Genomic DNA, 15,174 nt, shown 5'->3' with positions numbered 1-15,174 from the left:
GAGCCTGTAGGATCGGATATAAATCTGGGGGAGCCTGTAAGACCGATATAGATATGAGAATGTCTGTAGTATAAGATATAGATCTGAGGGACTCTGTATGACCCAGGGTTGCCAACCAGACATTTTCCTAATTCTGGACAACATATCCCAAAATCACGGACAGTCAACATTTTTTACGGACAAATTGGAAAACCATAATAAATAATAAGTATTATAAATAATCCATGTCTAAAACTCAATATACTGATCAGAACTCATTTACTGTGAGCTGTAAAATGATGATAATTACCAGGTATCTAGTCAAGTACCACCAGCCTAAAAAAAAAATCACAGACACATCAATATTTTTTTTTCACAGACACAGGAAATTGTCCAGAAATTGCTGGAGGGTTGGTGACCCTGGTGTGATCTGATATGGATATTTCTTCTGAAGCATGTGTATCCTATCCTCTACACAGGTTGATTAGCGCATGCGCTCTGCGATTGATTCAAATTCAACGGCTCCGAAGGCAACACCCTTTCACAGTCAGTGAAGGACACGTAGCTAAGCCGACTGAACATGCGCAGAGAAGGATGACGGGAGATGTAGTTTTTACAGCAGACAGGAAACACGTGATCGCCACTGAACGACTACACAATTACACATCCCAACGTCCTTTGCGTGTGTACGATTAGATCGGAGAACGGGAGCGATGAGTCGCAAGGGTGAGGGCGAGGAGCGTCGGCGGAGCCACAAGAGAGGGGCCCAAAGCCCGGACGACGAGGTGACGAATGATGCTGCTGATCTCTGCTTGGTGTCTGTCTGTAATAGTAAAGTACTGGACGCCTGACAGAGAGAAAAGGTGCCCCGTTGTCGGACCCTGCCCCCTCCCTCAGGCATTGCCCGGTTGTCAGACCCTGGGCCTGCCCCCTCCCTCAGGCATTGCCCCGTGTTGTCAGACCCTGCCCCCTCTCTCAGGCATTGCCCGGTTGTCAGACCCTGCCCCCTCCCTCAGGCATTGCCCCGTTGTCAGACCCTGCCCCCTCCCTCAGGCATTGCCCCGTTGTCAGACCCTGCCCCCTCCCTCAGGCATTGCCCCGTTGTCTGACCCTGCCCCCTCTCTCAGGCATTGCCCCCTGTTGTCAGACCCTGCCCCCTCCCTCAGGCATTGCCCCCTGTTGTCAGACCCTGCCCCCTCCCTCAGGCATTGCCCCCTGTTGTCAGACCCTGCCCCCTCCCTCAGGCATTGCCCCCTGTTGTCAGACCCTGCCCCCTCCCTCAGGCATTGCCCCCTGTTGTCAGACCCTGCCCCCTCCCTCAGGCATTGCCCCCTGTTGTCAGACCCTGCCCCCTCCCTCAGGCATTGCCCCCTGTTGTCAGACCCTGCCCCCTCCCTCAGGCATTGCCCCCTGTTGTCAGACCCTGCCCCCTCCCTCAGGCATTGCCCCCTGTTGTCGTACCCTGGCCCCTCTCTCAGGCATTGCCCCCCGTTGTCGGACCCTGCCCCCTCTCTCAGACCCTGCCCCCCCATCTTGCTCGCAGCCCACTTGTCGGATGGATGCTTCGCCCTCCCCCTTGCTCGCAGCCCACTTGTCGGATGGATGCTTCGCCCTCCCCCTTGCTCGCAGCCCACTTGTCGGATGGATGCTTCGCCCTCCCCCTTGCTCGCAGCCCACTTGTCGGATGGATGCTTCGCCCTCCCCCCTGCTCGCAGCCCGCTTGTCGGACGGATGCTTCCCCCCCCCCCGTTTTGCTCGCAGCCCACTTGTCGGACGGATGCTCCCCCACTATTGCTCGCAGCCCACTTGTCGGACGGATGCTGCCCCGCTATTGCTCGCAGCCCACTTGTCGGACGGATGCTGCCCCGCTATTGCTCGCAGCCCACTTGTCGGATGGATGCCGCCCCGCTATTGCTCGCAGCCCACTTGTCGGATGGATGCCGCCCCGCTATTGCTCGCAGCCCACTTGTTGGATGGATGCCGCCCCGCTATTGCTCGCAGCCCACTTGTCGGATGGATGCCCCCCCGCTATTGCTCGCAGCCCACTTGTCGGATGGATGCCCCCCCGCTATTGCTCGCAGCCCACTTGTCGGATGGATGCCGCCCCGCTATTGCTCGCAGCCCACTTGTCTGATGGATGCCCCCCCGCTATTGCTCGCAGCCCACTTGTCGGATGGATGCCCCCCCGCTATTGCTCGCAGCCCACTTGCCGGATGGATGCCCCCCCGCTATTGCTCGCAGCCCACTTGTCGGATGGATGCCCCCCCGCTATTGCTCGCAGCCCACTTGTCGGATGGATGCCCCCCCCCCCCCCCCATCTTGCTCGCAGCCCACTTGTCGGATGGATGCTTCGCCCTCCCCCTTGCTCGCAGCCCACTTGTCGGATGGATGCTTCGCCTTGCTCGCAGCCCACTTGTCGGATGGATGCTTCGCCCTCCCCCCTGCTCGCAGCCCGCTTGTCGGACGGATGCTTCCCCCCCGTTTTGCTCGCAGCCCACTTGTCGGACGGATGCTCCCCCACTATTGCTCGCAGCCCACTTGTCGGATGGATGCTTCGCCCTCCCCCCTGCTCGCAGCCCGCTTGTCGGACGGATGCTTCCCCCCCGTTTTGCTCGCAGCCCACTTGTCGGACGGATGCTCCCCCACTATTGCTCGCAGCCCACTTGTCGGATGGATGCCGCCCCGCTATTGCTCGCAGCCCACTTGTCGGATGGATGCCGCCCCGCTATTGCTCGCAGCCCACTTGTCGGATGGATGCCGCCCCGCTATTGCTCGCAGCCCACTTGTCGGATGGATGCCCCCCCGCTATTGCTCGCAGCCCACTTGTCGGATGGATGCCCCCCCCCCCCTCTTGCTCACAGCCCACTTGTCGGATGGATGCTCCCCCCTCTTGCAGGCTGATTAGTATGTGCACATCTCTCCTGGTGCAGGAGGAGGCACCTCTATGTGGTAAAAAGAATAATCTTCATTATTTAGTGTTTTCCAGGATGTTCCTCCTTTTGCTCGCAGCTTTATTATCGCAAGCCTTGTTTTTCTCTCTGCACTCTTGTAGGACACTTACCTCCTCTCGCTCTCTCTCTGCTCTCTTGTCGGACGCTCTCACTTTTCTCTGCACTCTTGTAGGACATTTCCCTGCTCTCTCTCGCAGCTCTGTTGTTGGACGCTGTCGCTTGCTCTCTGCACTCTTGTGGGAGCTTCGCTTCTCTCGCTTACAGCTCTCTTGTCGGTCAGCGTGTTTGTACTAATAAAAGTTTTTAATTTCCAGGCCGGTAGCTGCAGCTGGGACAAGGCAGATCTCGGCAATGAGGAGCGGAAACAGAAATTCCTGAGACTTATGGGGGCCGCAAAGGTGAGGTGACAGGAGAAGCCGCATTAGGAGATAAGTATTACCGATGGTGTCTGCCCAGCCATGACTTTGGGGTCTTGTGTCCAGGTAAAGGTAGTGCCATGATATTTAAAGGGGTCCTCTCACTTCAGCAAATTGCGTTTATCATGTAGTTAATACAAGGCACTCCCTTATGTATTGTGATTCTTCATATTGCCTCCTTTGCTGGTTATACACTGCTCGTTTCCACGGTTATGACCACCCTGGAATTCAGCAGTGGTGGTCGTGCTTGCACACTATAGCACCGTACTCTCTGGTGACTGGGACTTTGGGAGCTCACACGGGCTGGTGCATTTTACTATAGTGTGCAAGCATGACCACTACTGCTGGATTTACAGGGTGGTCGTAACCATGGAAACGAGCAGTGTATAATGTGATGGAAAAATGAGTTTAGCCAGCAAAGGAGGCAACATGGAGAATCACAATACATTAGTAAGTGCCTGGAACTTTCTCTACATAATAAATGTCATCTTCTGGAGTCAGAGCCCCCCTTTACCAATGCAGGTGACCGTCCTCATGGAAGACGGCGATTACTGGAACCCTGGCGGTCTGCGATCTATGGGGATTTTTTATTTTCTCCATTGGTTCTATGTAAAATTCCCATGACCCTTATTCAATATCTGTTTATGCTGAGCTTCCTAGCTCATAAATAGAATGCGAGAACCACTGTAAAGACTGACACAGAGCGGAGGTATTCTTGTTTTTAGAAGGCTGGATGGCTTCCCCTGTGCAGTGTCATGGTGGCCATTACTGGTGGTCAGTTGGAAGTAGGAGACAGAAATCTCAGCACTTCTTCAGTTTTTGGCTCCTTTCATACAATTCTGTATCGAGATGCAACATTGTGTAAAGATGTGTCTGAAAGGGACGTGGCGTCGCATACATGTCCGATACAGGGGCCTCCACTGCATTATACTTTGTGTTTACAATGGGAGCCTATGGGTGGTGGGTGCTGCGCTATGGCCTCCTTTGCCCCCGTCCGTGTATGCTCCGGATGGTAGGCTGAAACCTAGGGACCTTTATCAAACCTTTCACATCACTATTGTGGTGTAAAGGTCACCAATTATGTTATACACCAATTTTTGCACCATAACTTGCGACTTTTCACGACCTGAAAGCGGACAAACCCTTTAAAGAGAACCTAGTGATATGAAATACTGGGACAAAGTTGCTAGAAGTGGATTGGTGGTCCCCAGAACAGTCAGAACCCACAGCATTGTTAGAGGGGTATACGCAGCGAACAGGCAGAGGTGCCGTACGAGTACTTACCTGACCAGTGCCCATGTGCACAGCCTGTACAGTGCTAGTCCCACTGCTGGTGCCAGGCTACTAGTATGTGTACATCTCTCCAGGTACTGTGTGACTGCGCACCGGTGCAAGTAAGTGCTCATATGGTTCTTTCAGCTCTGTCTTGGTTCCGAGTAGGGCCGCACGATATATCGAAAAAATAATTGAATTGCGATAATCGCCAAATGCGATATGGCGATTTGGCCGACCCGAAAATGCAGTGATTATATACGAAGGGGCCCCGCGCACATAACTGGCTTTTTGTGTAAAGTATTTTACTACTGTGTGAAACAAGCTCTCTCCGACTCCTACTGATAAAATGGCCAGCCTCTGTACTCACTATTATGATGAATGCACTGCAGCGAGCGGGCCGGCTGGCGCGTGACTGACGTCACTTAGTAACGCTCCTGCTTCCTGTGCATTCATAGTACTGTGACAGTGAGTACAGACTACAGAGGCTACACAGTAGTAAAATACTTTACACACAAAGCCAGTTATGTGCGCAGTTTAGGACACATGAGGGGACACATAGGGCCATGAGGGGGACCAGCATAAGATGCTATATGTGTGTCTTATGCTGGCCCCCCTCATGGCCCTATGTGTCATAGCACACATCCCCTATAACAGTGCCATCCACATGTCCCCCACATAACAGAGTCATCCACAGATCCCCCACATAACAACAGCGCGTCATCCACGGATCCCCCACATAACAGCGCGTCATCCACGGATCCCCCACATAACAACAGCGCGTCATCCACGGATCCCCCACATAACAACAGCGCGTCATCCACGGATCCCCCACATAACAACAGCGCGTCATTCACGGATCCCCCACATAACAACAGCGCGTCATTCACGGATCCCCCACATAACAACAGCGCGTCATTCACGGATCCCCCACATAACAACAGCGCGTCATCCACGGATCCCCCACATAACAACAGCGCGTCATCCACGGATCCCCCACATAACAACAGCGCGTCATCCACGGATCCCCCACATAACAACAGCGCGTCATCCACGGATCCCCCACATAACAACAGCGCGTCATCCACGGATCCCCCACATAACAACAGCGCGTCATCCACGGATCCCCCACATAACAACAGCGCGTCATCCACGGATCCCCCACATAACAACAGCGCGTCATCCACGGATCCCCCACAACTATGTCCTACCCAGCCGCGTCAGCGGCTCATATGGGAAAATCCAAGCAAATAGACCACCGCGTGGTAAAAAGAAGCCGTCACTGCAATAAAAATAATCTCCATTTCCCTGGATTGTAGATGCTCGCAGGGTGTGCTCTCTAGTGGTCGCTGGATGCACACGTGAGGAGGGCTGAGATTTCCAGGGATTGTTGATGCTCGCAGGGTGTGCTCTCTAGTGATTATTTGAATAATCGATAATTTAATCAGGAAAAATACCAAAATTACAAAACAAAGAGGTTTATATGATTTTACTTGAAAAATTATGTTCAAAGACCATATTAAAACAAATTGTGGATGGCACTGTTATGGGGAGGGGGATCTGTGGGTGGCACTGTTATGGGGAGGGGGGGATCTGTGGGTGGCACTGTTATGGGGAGGGGGGGATCTGTGGGTGGCACTGTTATGGGGAGGGGGGATCTGTGGGTGGCACTGTTATGGGGAGGGGGGATCTGTGGGTGGCACTGTTATGGGGAGGGGGGATCTGTGGGTGGCACTGTTATGGGGAGGGGGGATCTGTGGGTGGCACTGTTATGGGGAGGGGGGATCTGTGGGTGGCACTGTTATGGGGAGGGGGGATCTGTGGGTGGCACTGTTATGGGGAGGGGGGGATCTGTGGGTGGCACTATATAGCATCTTATGCTATATGTGTCATCCACAGATCCCCCCCCCTCCCCAATAACGGTGCACAGATCCCCCCTCCCCAATAACGGTGCACAGATCCCCCCTCCCCAATAACGGTGCACAGATCCCCCCTCCCCAATAACGGTGCACAGATCCCCCCTCCCCAATAACGGTGCACAGATCCCCCCCTCCCCAATAACGGTGCACAGATCCCCCCTCCCCAATAACTGTGCACAGATCCCCCCCCTCCCCAATAACTGTGCACAGATCCCCCCCTCCCCAATAACGGTGCACAGGTCCCCCCTCCCCAATAACGGTGCACAGGTTCCCCCCCCCCCCCCCCCCCAATAACGGTGCACAGGTCCCACCCCCCCCCCCCCAATAACGGTGCACAGGTCCCCCTCCCCAATAACTTTGCACAGGTCCCCCTCCCCAATAACAGTGCACAGGTCCCCCTCCCCAATAACGGTGCACAAGGTCCCCCTTGCCCATAGCGGTGCCGGGCACAAGGTCCCCCTTGCCCATAGCGGTGCCGGGCACAAGGTCCCCCTTGCCCATAGCGGTGCCGGGCACAAGGTCCCCCTGCTCACAGCAGACTATTCTGGCAGTAACTTTTACTCAGCGTCAGCGCATCTTTATTACCTTACATTGAAGCTCAGGTAACGGGCAGTGCGGGCGGCGGCGTAAGGTGACACACTCCTGCTCCGCCCACTTTATGAATGAAGGAGGCGGAGCAGGTGCGTCACGTGAGTAAGTGACGTTACGCCGCAGTCCACTCTGCCTGTTACCGGAGCTTCATTGTAAGGTAAAATAAAGATGCAGTGAATTAAAGTAAACCGCCCGCATAGCAACGAATCAGCGATTATTCGATAACTGGATTCTTCGACAACGAATCCCGTTATCGAATATTATCGATAAAGTCAATTTATCGTTGCAGCCCTACACAGGTGAGGAGGGCTGAAAGTTCCCAGGATTGACGCTTGCAGGGTGTGCTCTCTAGTTGTCACTGGATGCACACGTGAGGAGGGCTGAGATTTCCCAGGGTTGTTGATGCTCGCAGGGTGTGCTCTCTAGTGATCGCTGGATACACACGTGAGGAGGGCTGAGATTTCCCAGGGTTGTTGATGCTCGCAGGGTGTGCTCTCTAGTGATCGCTGGATACACACGTGAGGAGGGCTGAGATTTCCCGGGGTTGTTGATGCTCGCAGGGTGTGCTCTCTAGTAGAGATGAGCGAACTCGTGTTTTAAGTTCGGCGTCTAAAGTTCGGGGTCGGGTTAGCGGAGAATCCCGATATGGTTCCGGATATGGATTCCGACTTCCGTTGTGGTCCGTGGTAGCGGAATCAATAATCGGCCATTATTGATTCCGCTACCACGGACCACAACGGAAGTCGGAATCCATATCCGGATCCATATCGGGATTCTCCGCTAACCCGACCCCGAACTTTAGACGCCGAACTTAAAACACAAGTTCGCTCATCTCTACTCTCTAGTGATCGCTGGATACACAGGTGAGGAGGGCTGAAATTTCCCAGGATTGACGCTTGCAGGGTGTGCTCTCTAGTGGTCACTGAATGCACACGTGTGAAGAGGGCTGAGATTTCCCGGGGTTGTTGATGCTCGCAGGGTGTGCTCTCTAGTGGTCGCTGGATACACAGGTGAGGAGGGCTGAAATTTCCAAGGATTGACGCTTGCAGGGTGTGCTCTCTAGTGGTCACTGAATGGACACGTGTGAAGAGGGATGAGATTTCCAGGGATTGTTGATGCTCGCAGGATGTGCTCTCTAGCTGGTCGCTGGATGCACACATTTTGGGTGCCCCTGCTGGTTTTGCATCAATCAGATTGGTTGCCACATGTGACTCTGCTCTACTTTTTTTTTCGTGGAAGGGGGATAGTAAATTTTGTGCAACCCCCATCTTTTCTGTCATCTGCCATTGAGCTGTGTTTTGATTTCCAGAGAGAACACACGGGGCGTCTCATCATTGGAGACCACAAATCCACCTCTCACTTCAGGTCAGGTAAGGAGTCATGAGAAGGGTACTGACATGGGTAGTGACAACTGGAGGAAATGATTGACCGCTGACACCTGGGCTGTACTTAAAGGTCTGAAGTCTTCTTTACCCCTTAGTGACCACCAATGCTTTTTTTTTTGTCCTTTTAAACCTCTAGTCAGAGCGAGTCTCCTGTGCAGGGAGACCCCTTAGATGCTGCAGTCAGTAGTTGCTGTGGTATCTAAGCTGTTTCCAACAAGGCGGCTCTGTGATTGCGAGTTGCCAATGCCTTTACACGGCAGCCAGAGTCTAATGAAGTTCTGGGTCTTGGGATACGGCCATTGGGTTATTGTGCAAAGGTAGTAAAATGTAAAAAAAAAAACACCAAATCAACACATCGTAGTGATCGAAACACCAAATGGGGGAGACCTGCAAAACCTCCCACATTTCTGCCACAGTTTAATGGGTTCTGTTATTTACGGCGTTGCCACTGATGCCCATAATATTTTTAGTTATTTCTACGGGGCCGTGTGAGGCAAATTTTTTGTGGATGATCTGTAATTTTTATTGATAACATTTTGGAGTCTTTATGACTTTTTTTATCCTTTTTTTTTTTTTTTTCGTTTCGCTCTTTTACTTTCTGCCACCTCTGGGCACCCCCTGCATGCGCTGTGGGTGACATGCCAGACCGCTCTTTCTGGGGTCACCAGGGCACATTCGTCATTTGTGAATGGCTCAGATTTGTGCCCCAGCGCTGATCTGTGACTGAATATCTGCTGCAGGTGCCTCTGTAAGTCTCATTCAGATTCCCAGGATAGTCCCAGACCTCTAACCTGCCTTGTCTGAATGTACGCAGAGCGTCCTTTGTGCAGCCCCCATGGTCCAGCTGCTGTTGGGGACATCTTTAGGAGCGCAGCCGTTATGTCGGTGTCTGGTGAGCACCCCTGGAGTCTCTGCCTCTTGGTAATGAGGATCTTCTGCTTCACAGGAGACGAAGATCGCAAAATGAACGATGAACTGGAGCATCAGTTCCAGCAGGGCATGGACAGCAGCATGTCTGGGAGAAACCGGCGCCACTGCGGCCTCGGATTCAACGAGGTAAGTGTGTACATTATAATTACCGGACTGTGTCCCCCGCTCAGTGCTGTGCATCACTGCGGCTAATGTCCACCCCATCGTGTTTTTATTTTTCTGTTAATTCTGGCTTTTCTGTCCCCAGCGTCTTCTTAGGTCCCTTTCACACGGGCGAGTATTCCGCATGGATGCGATGTGTGATGTGAACGCTTTGCACCCGCACTGAATCTGGACCCATTCATTTCTATGGGGCTGTGAGCATGAGCGGTGATTTTCACGCATCACTCATGCGTTGCGTGAAAATCGCAGCATGTTCTATATTGTGCGTTGCGGTGTGATTAATCCATGCAACGCAGGCCCCATAGAAGTGAATGGGGCCTCGTGAAAATCGCAAGCAAGTGCGGATGCGGTGCGATTTTCACGCATGGTTGCTAGGAGACGATCAGGATGGAGACCCGATCATTTTATTATTTTCCCTTTTATAACATGGTTAGAAGGGAAAATAATAGCATTCTGAATACAGAATGCATAGTACAATAGCGCTGGAGGGGTTAAAAAATAAATAATTTTACTCGCCTTAACCCACTTGCTCGCGCAGCCGGCATCTCTCCTGTCTCTTTCTTTGCCGATTGCAGTCAAAGGACCTGTGGTGATGTCTCTCCGGTCACCACATGGTCCGTCACATCACCATGGTAAAAGATCATGTGACGGACCATGTGATGACCGGAGTGACATCACCACAGGTCCTTTGACTGCAATCGGCAAAGAAAGAGACAGGAGAGATGCCGGCTGCGCGAGCAAGTGGATTAAGGTGAGTTAAATTATTTGTAAATTTTTTTTTTTTCAACCCCACCAGTTATTTTACTATGCATTCTGTATTCAGAATGTAATATTTTCCCTTGGTTATAAGGGAAATAATACAATCTACAGAACACCGATCCCAAGCCCGAACTTCTGTGAAGAAGTTCCGGTTTGGGTACCAAACATGCACGATTTTTCTCACGCGAGTGCAAAACGCCCGTGTGAAACCAGCCTTAGGCTTCCTTTCCTGGAGCTCTTCCTTGTGGGCTCCAGAAAAGCAATTATCAGTAACGGTCGTTTTCTTCGTGCATATGCAGAGGCCACACACAGATAGGGGGCGCTATGTCTGGTAAAACTCTAAGGTGTTGTGGTGGGAGAGTCCCAGCAGTTGCCCCGATGCCCCCAGTCACCCCCACCCCCTCCTCAGTTTCTGTATGACATAAATGATGACTTTTATCTTTGTAGCCTGCGGGTACAGAAGAAAAGCCGCCTTCTCCAGAAAGCTGCCCCGGAGCAGAGAACCAGCCGGATTCAGGTGACAGCGCCAGCGACTCCGAGAGTCAGCCGGCAGGGAAGACCGCCAACCACAGTGCCGCTGCAGCAGAAACCACCGAGCACAAAGCCGCCACCATACAGAGCAATAATGACAGCTCCTCTGAAAAGAAAGCCAAGTGCAACTACAAAATGCAGTTTGTCAAGTCCAGCGGATTATAACCCCCTTTATTGTGGGGAGTCCTGGTTTGGGACATTAGAAGGAAGCATGGACCCCCAATGTGGTTTACACTGGATGTCCTGAGCCATGAAGAGGGGGAGAGTGATATATATTCTGCCGCTTGCCCTCCGCACTCCTGTGACCCCCCCCCCCCCCCCCAACACGCTCATGTCTCTTCCCATAGGGTTCCTGTGGATCACTGACTGGTCGGCTTTCCGGCAGCAATGAGGGCAATTTTAGCGGGTTTCATTTTTGTACATTTTCCTTTATTTGGATATTTTCTTTTTCTTGTTTTGTGAAATAAACCTAAATCAAGGCCGCAGTTCTGTGGTCACTATGTGGGCGCCGGACTCTGCGCTTATACAGGAAATACAAATCCCAGCGTCACTGCTTCTGTCGGGGTAGGATTTTGGTCTTCAGGGTCTGTCTTTAGCTGGAAAAGCTGGGTGACATCAATCATGGCCGCCATCACAGTCCCCCTAATTTAACTGACTTCTATATAGCTGATTGTCCAGTGTGTTTGCCACCCAGCTTTTCCACAGTTCTAGAGGATGAACCCTTATGGTACTCGGCAGCCATGATGGTTGTCACCCAGCTTTCCCTGTTACCGATGGTTTTCTTTACTTCTTGGTGCTGTATATGGTGGGCTTATAACGGGACATAAGATTCAGAAGAGGGAAGCCAGTCTCATAGCAGACCTTCGGGGCTTCTCTGCAGGGCTTACAGGCGAGAAGTGATGGAGACGGCTGCTTCTCTGGTCATGGGCGTCGTTCGATGGCAAGGCTCATGTGGTTAGATGGTGGTATTCATATGTTGCAGTTTGTAAGATGTCTCTTTCCATTGGTGTATTTCTAGAAATCGTAACTGACTGCGGACCTGGCCCGTTGCCTGCGAAACCTGCAGTGTCTGCGTATCGGGGATAGGATGTTAAGATGGAGGGCCTGATGCAGAGATGTGGGGCCTATAGCACTGCTCGGCTCCAGCAGCTGAGACTATGGATGATGGAGCAGCAGGCACTGAGGACAGGGAGCTGCAAATGGTTAAATCGCCCAAAATACCCTAAATGTAGAAATCCTGTCATGTTTAGCGCTGTTTTGTTGTTTCTGGCATCCATGACAGTTCTTATATACATTGAACTGGGAGTAGCAGCAGTAATGGGGGCCATGCTGGCTGTCCTGAGCCGTCAGGTAAATCTATGTGTGTGGCCTCATGGCTCTCAGTAGCCCCTCCGCCCGTGCAGGACCCGGGGCCCTCACACCTGGTTTGCTTCCCTCGCCCGTCTGCCTGTAGATTCTCGGTGCGGTTATCACACAGAATGCCTCAACAGGCGACTATTAAAAATGCCCTTTACTCCATTCTGGGCTTTGAACTGAAGAAATAAGTGAAGAAGTTTCTGCGGAAAGTTCATTGCAGTCGATTTAGTTCAGCAGCGCGGATAATAGAGAGAAGATGCAAACGGGTCAAAGCCAATCAATATGCCGGTTCAAACAGAATGGCGGCTGCTCTGATGTGCGTTCATTTCCAGGCTGCTTTGTACTCTGTCACTATGAAGACGCTTTCTTCTCGTCTGCAAGTCAAAGTCAGGAATCATGCCAAAGAAATCGGTGCTGGGGGAGGGGTGGGATAAGCAGCTGATACTGCCGGGAGGGGGTGTATATGGCATCTGGGGGGTTCTTGTAAGTGGGTCCAGTCTTGTGTTTTCTCGGGTGTCTGAGTATAAACTGCATTACCAGACGTGACCCCCAGAATCTGAGGCCGCTGCATGCTGAACCTGCTCCCCTATACACACGCACACCCAGCGGAGCATGCAGGAGTCCAAAATGGGGCAAAGCGTCACTGTCAGACTCGCTTCTGCTGCCCCACTATGTATACGTTATTATTGCTCCAGGGTGGCAGCATGGTCGAGTTCAGACTGTGCCATACGTGCAAGAGGAATGTCCACTAGCAGCCATGCTGTGAACGCTGCGGCGCGCTTGGCATCTGATTGAGCAGCCGTGTCTGTGTGTGAAATCGGAGCCCACCGCATGGAACGGTGATATGATGTTCTCTGACCCTGGGTTCACACCTGAGCGTTTGAGACGCGCGTATTTGTCGCGCATTTTTATGCAAGTTTTTTGCAATAGTAAACGCGCGTTTGTGTGATTGACTGCAGTGTTGTCAAATGAGTCTATGGCCAAAACGCGCGACAAACGCCCCAAAAAAAGGCTCAAGAACTTGTTTATGCGTCGGGCGTTTTACAGCGCGTTCAAACGCGCTGTAAAACGCTCAAGTGTGAACCAGGGCCAAAGGGAAGCATTGGTTTTCACGTGTTGGGCGTTTTACAGCGCGTTTGAACGCGCTGTAAAACGCTCAGGTGTGAACTTAGGGTTAAAGCAGGCATCCTCAAACTGCGGCCCTCCAGCTGTTGTAAAACTACATCTCCCACAATGCCCTGCTGTAGGATGATACCTGTAGGCTGTTCGGGCATGCTAGGAGTTGTAGTTTTGTAACAGCTGGAGGGCCGCAGTTTGGGGATGCCTATCTTAAAGGGTCCTTTACCTATAATTAATAAAGCTAATAGTTTGTATTACAGAGCATCGTGTCACCACTCTTTCTGTTTTGCAGTATGCTGGAGACAACCTGCAGTGTACAGAATGGAGGTTTTCTTTCTGGTGGTGCGTACCTCTCCCATTTTACAGGTATAGTTTCCCTACACATTGCCGGGGAGCAAGGTGGTGCACGGCCGGGGCTCCACATTGTGAGCAGACGTGTTCATTCTGGCATATTCCCTGGGAGGCCGGTGAACACAGCCTTACACGGTTTGTGCTGAATCATAGCGACTAAGGTTGAGTGAACTTGCTGTTTGCAAGTTTAGGTTCAGTGTGAATTCCGTTATCACAGAATATAACGGAATTCTATGACTTTAAGAGGTATTCGTTCATAATAGAAGTCTATGTCCGGATCCGTTATGCTGCCCATTAGGGCCGAAGCTATAGACTCTTTTATCCAATGATTGAGTACTCTAATAAGAAAAAATAATAATGAAAAGAACGTTTGCCTTTATAAAAACTAATCAGCCCCCCCCCTCCTTCCCAGTGCCACCATTCCGTGCTCCTAGCCATCAGTCCCCAGCGCAGGTAAAATGCTTACCTTTCCTGTAGGGGCGCCGCCGACTCTCCAGCCTCTTCTTCGCACGCTGCACTGGGACCTGATGTCACACACAATGTGTCAGGACACAGTACAGCGCTGTGTGGGCCACCACGGAGCGCGAGTAATAGCAAGCGCTATTGCACAGGCCAATGTAAAGTGACTGGGGAGGAATGATCGCTATCACAGTCATTCCGCCTTCATTTAGTTATATTGATTATCAGTAGCACATCCCTGATTACACAGAGATGTGCGGCTCGATTATACCGGCCAGTTATCAGGAATGAGCGCTCCTATGGACACTTGTTCCCAGTAATTGACCTGAATATCTCTGTATTAGGGGCTTAAAGGGATTTCCCACTAAGAATGAATTTCTAACACGTTCCTGCATCATGGCCACTGAAACCGAAGAGTTAAACTCGCCTGCTCCCTGCCGATTTGATCCTCTGCACTTCCGGTGTCCGCGCTGTTTTCACCTGTCAGTGCATGGCCATGGTCACATCCACCGCCTCATAGAACTGGAGGAATGTCCCTGTGCTGCCAGCGCTTCGGGATAGTACAAAAGAGTTGTACATGGCAACCTGCACCAAGTAGACCACAATTTTTTTGTACCAAGTCCGCGTTTTGCGCATGGCGTTATATGGCTTGAGGACTTTATCAGAGAGATCAACTCCTCCCATATACCGATTGTAGTCAACGATACAATCAGGCTTGAGGACCGTTGCCGCGGTACCTCGCACAGGGACAGGGGTGATGCTGTTACCATGGATTGTGGACAGTACAAGGACATCCCTCTTGTCCTTATATCTGACCAGCAGCAGGTTTTCACTGGTGAGGGCACGGGTCTCACCCCTGGGGATAGGTACCTGGAGGGGGTGGGCAGGGAGGCTGCATTGATTTTTCCGCACGGTCCCACAAGTGGACGTGGATCTGGCGGCGAGAGACTGGAACAAGGGGATTCTAGTATAAAAGTTATCCACGTACAGGTGT

General features: G+C 51.9%; 1 protein-coding gene across 1 annotated transcript; it reads left to right on the top strand.

The window, feature by feature from the left end:
- The first annotated feature begins 608 nt into the window (after nucleotides 1-608).
- Nucleotides 609-11,380, top strand: C10H11orf58 (chromosome 10 C11orf58 homolog). The gene is made up of 5 exons (XM_044271027.1): nucleotides 609-764; nucleotides 3,245-3,328; nucleotides 8,438-8,498; nucleotides 9,460-9,569; nucleotides 10,812-11,380. The coding sequence occupies exons 1-5, from the start codon at nucleotides 693-695 to the stop codon at nucleotides 11,058-11,060; spliced, it is 576 nt and encodes a 191-aa protein (XP_044126962.1). The 5' UTR covers nucleotides 609-692; the 3' UTR covers nucleotides 11,061-11,380.
- The last annotated feature ends 3,794 nt before the right edge of the window (nucleotides 11,381-15,174 follow it).

The sequence above is a fragment of the Bufo gargarizans genome, chromosome 10 (genome assembly GCF_014858855.1).
Source record: "Bufo gargarizans isolate SCDJY-AF-19 chromosome 10, ASM1485885v1, whole genome shotgun sequence".
Classification (NCBI taxonomy): domain Eukaryota; kingdom Metazoa; phylum Chordata; class Amphibia; order Anura; family Bufonidae; genus Bufo; species Bufo gargarizans.
Note: the sequence above shows the minus strand (reverse complement) of the source record. Positions and strands in the feature narration are given on the sequence as shown.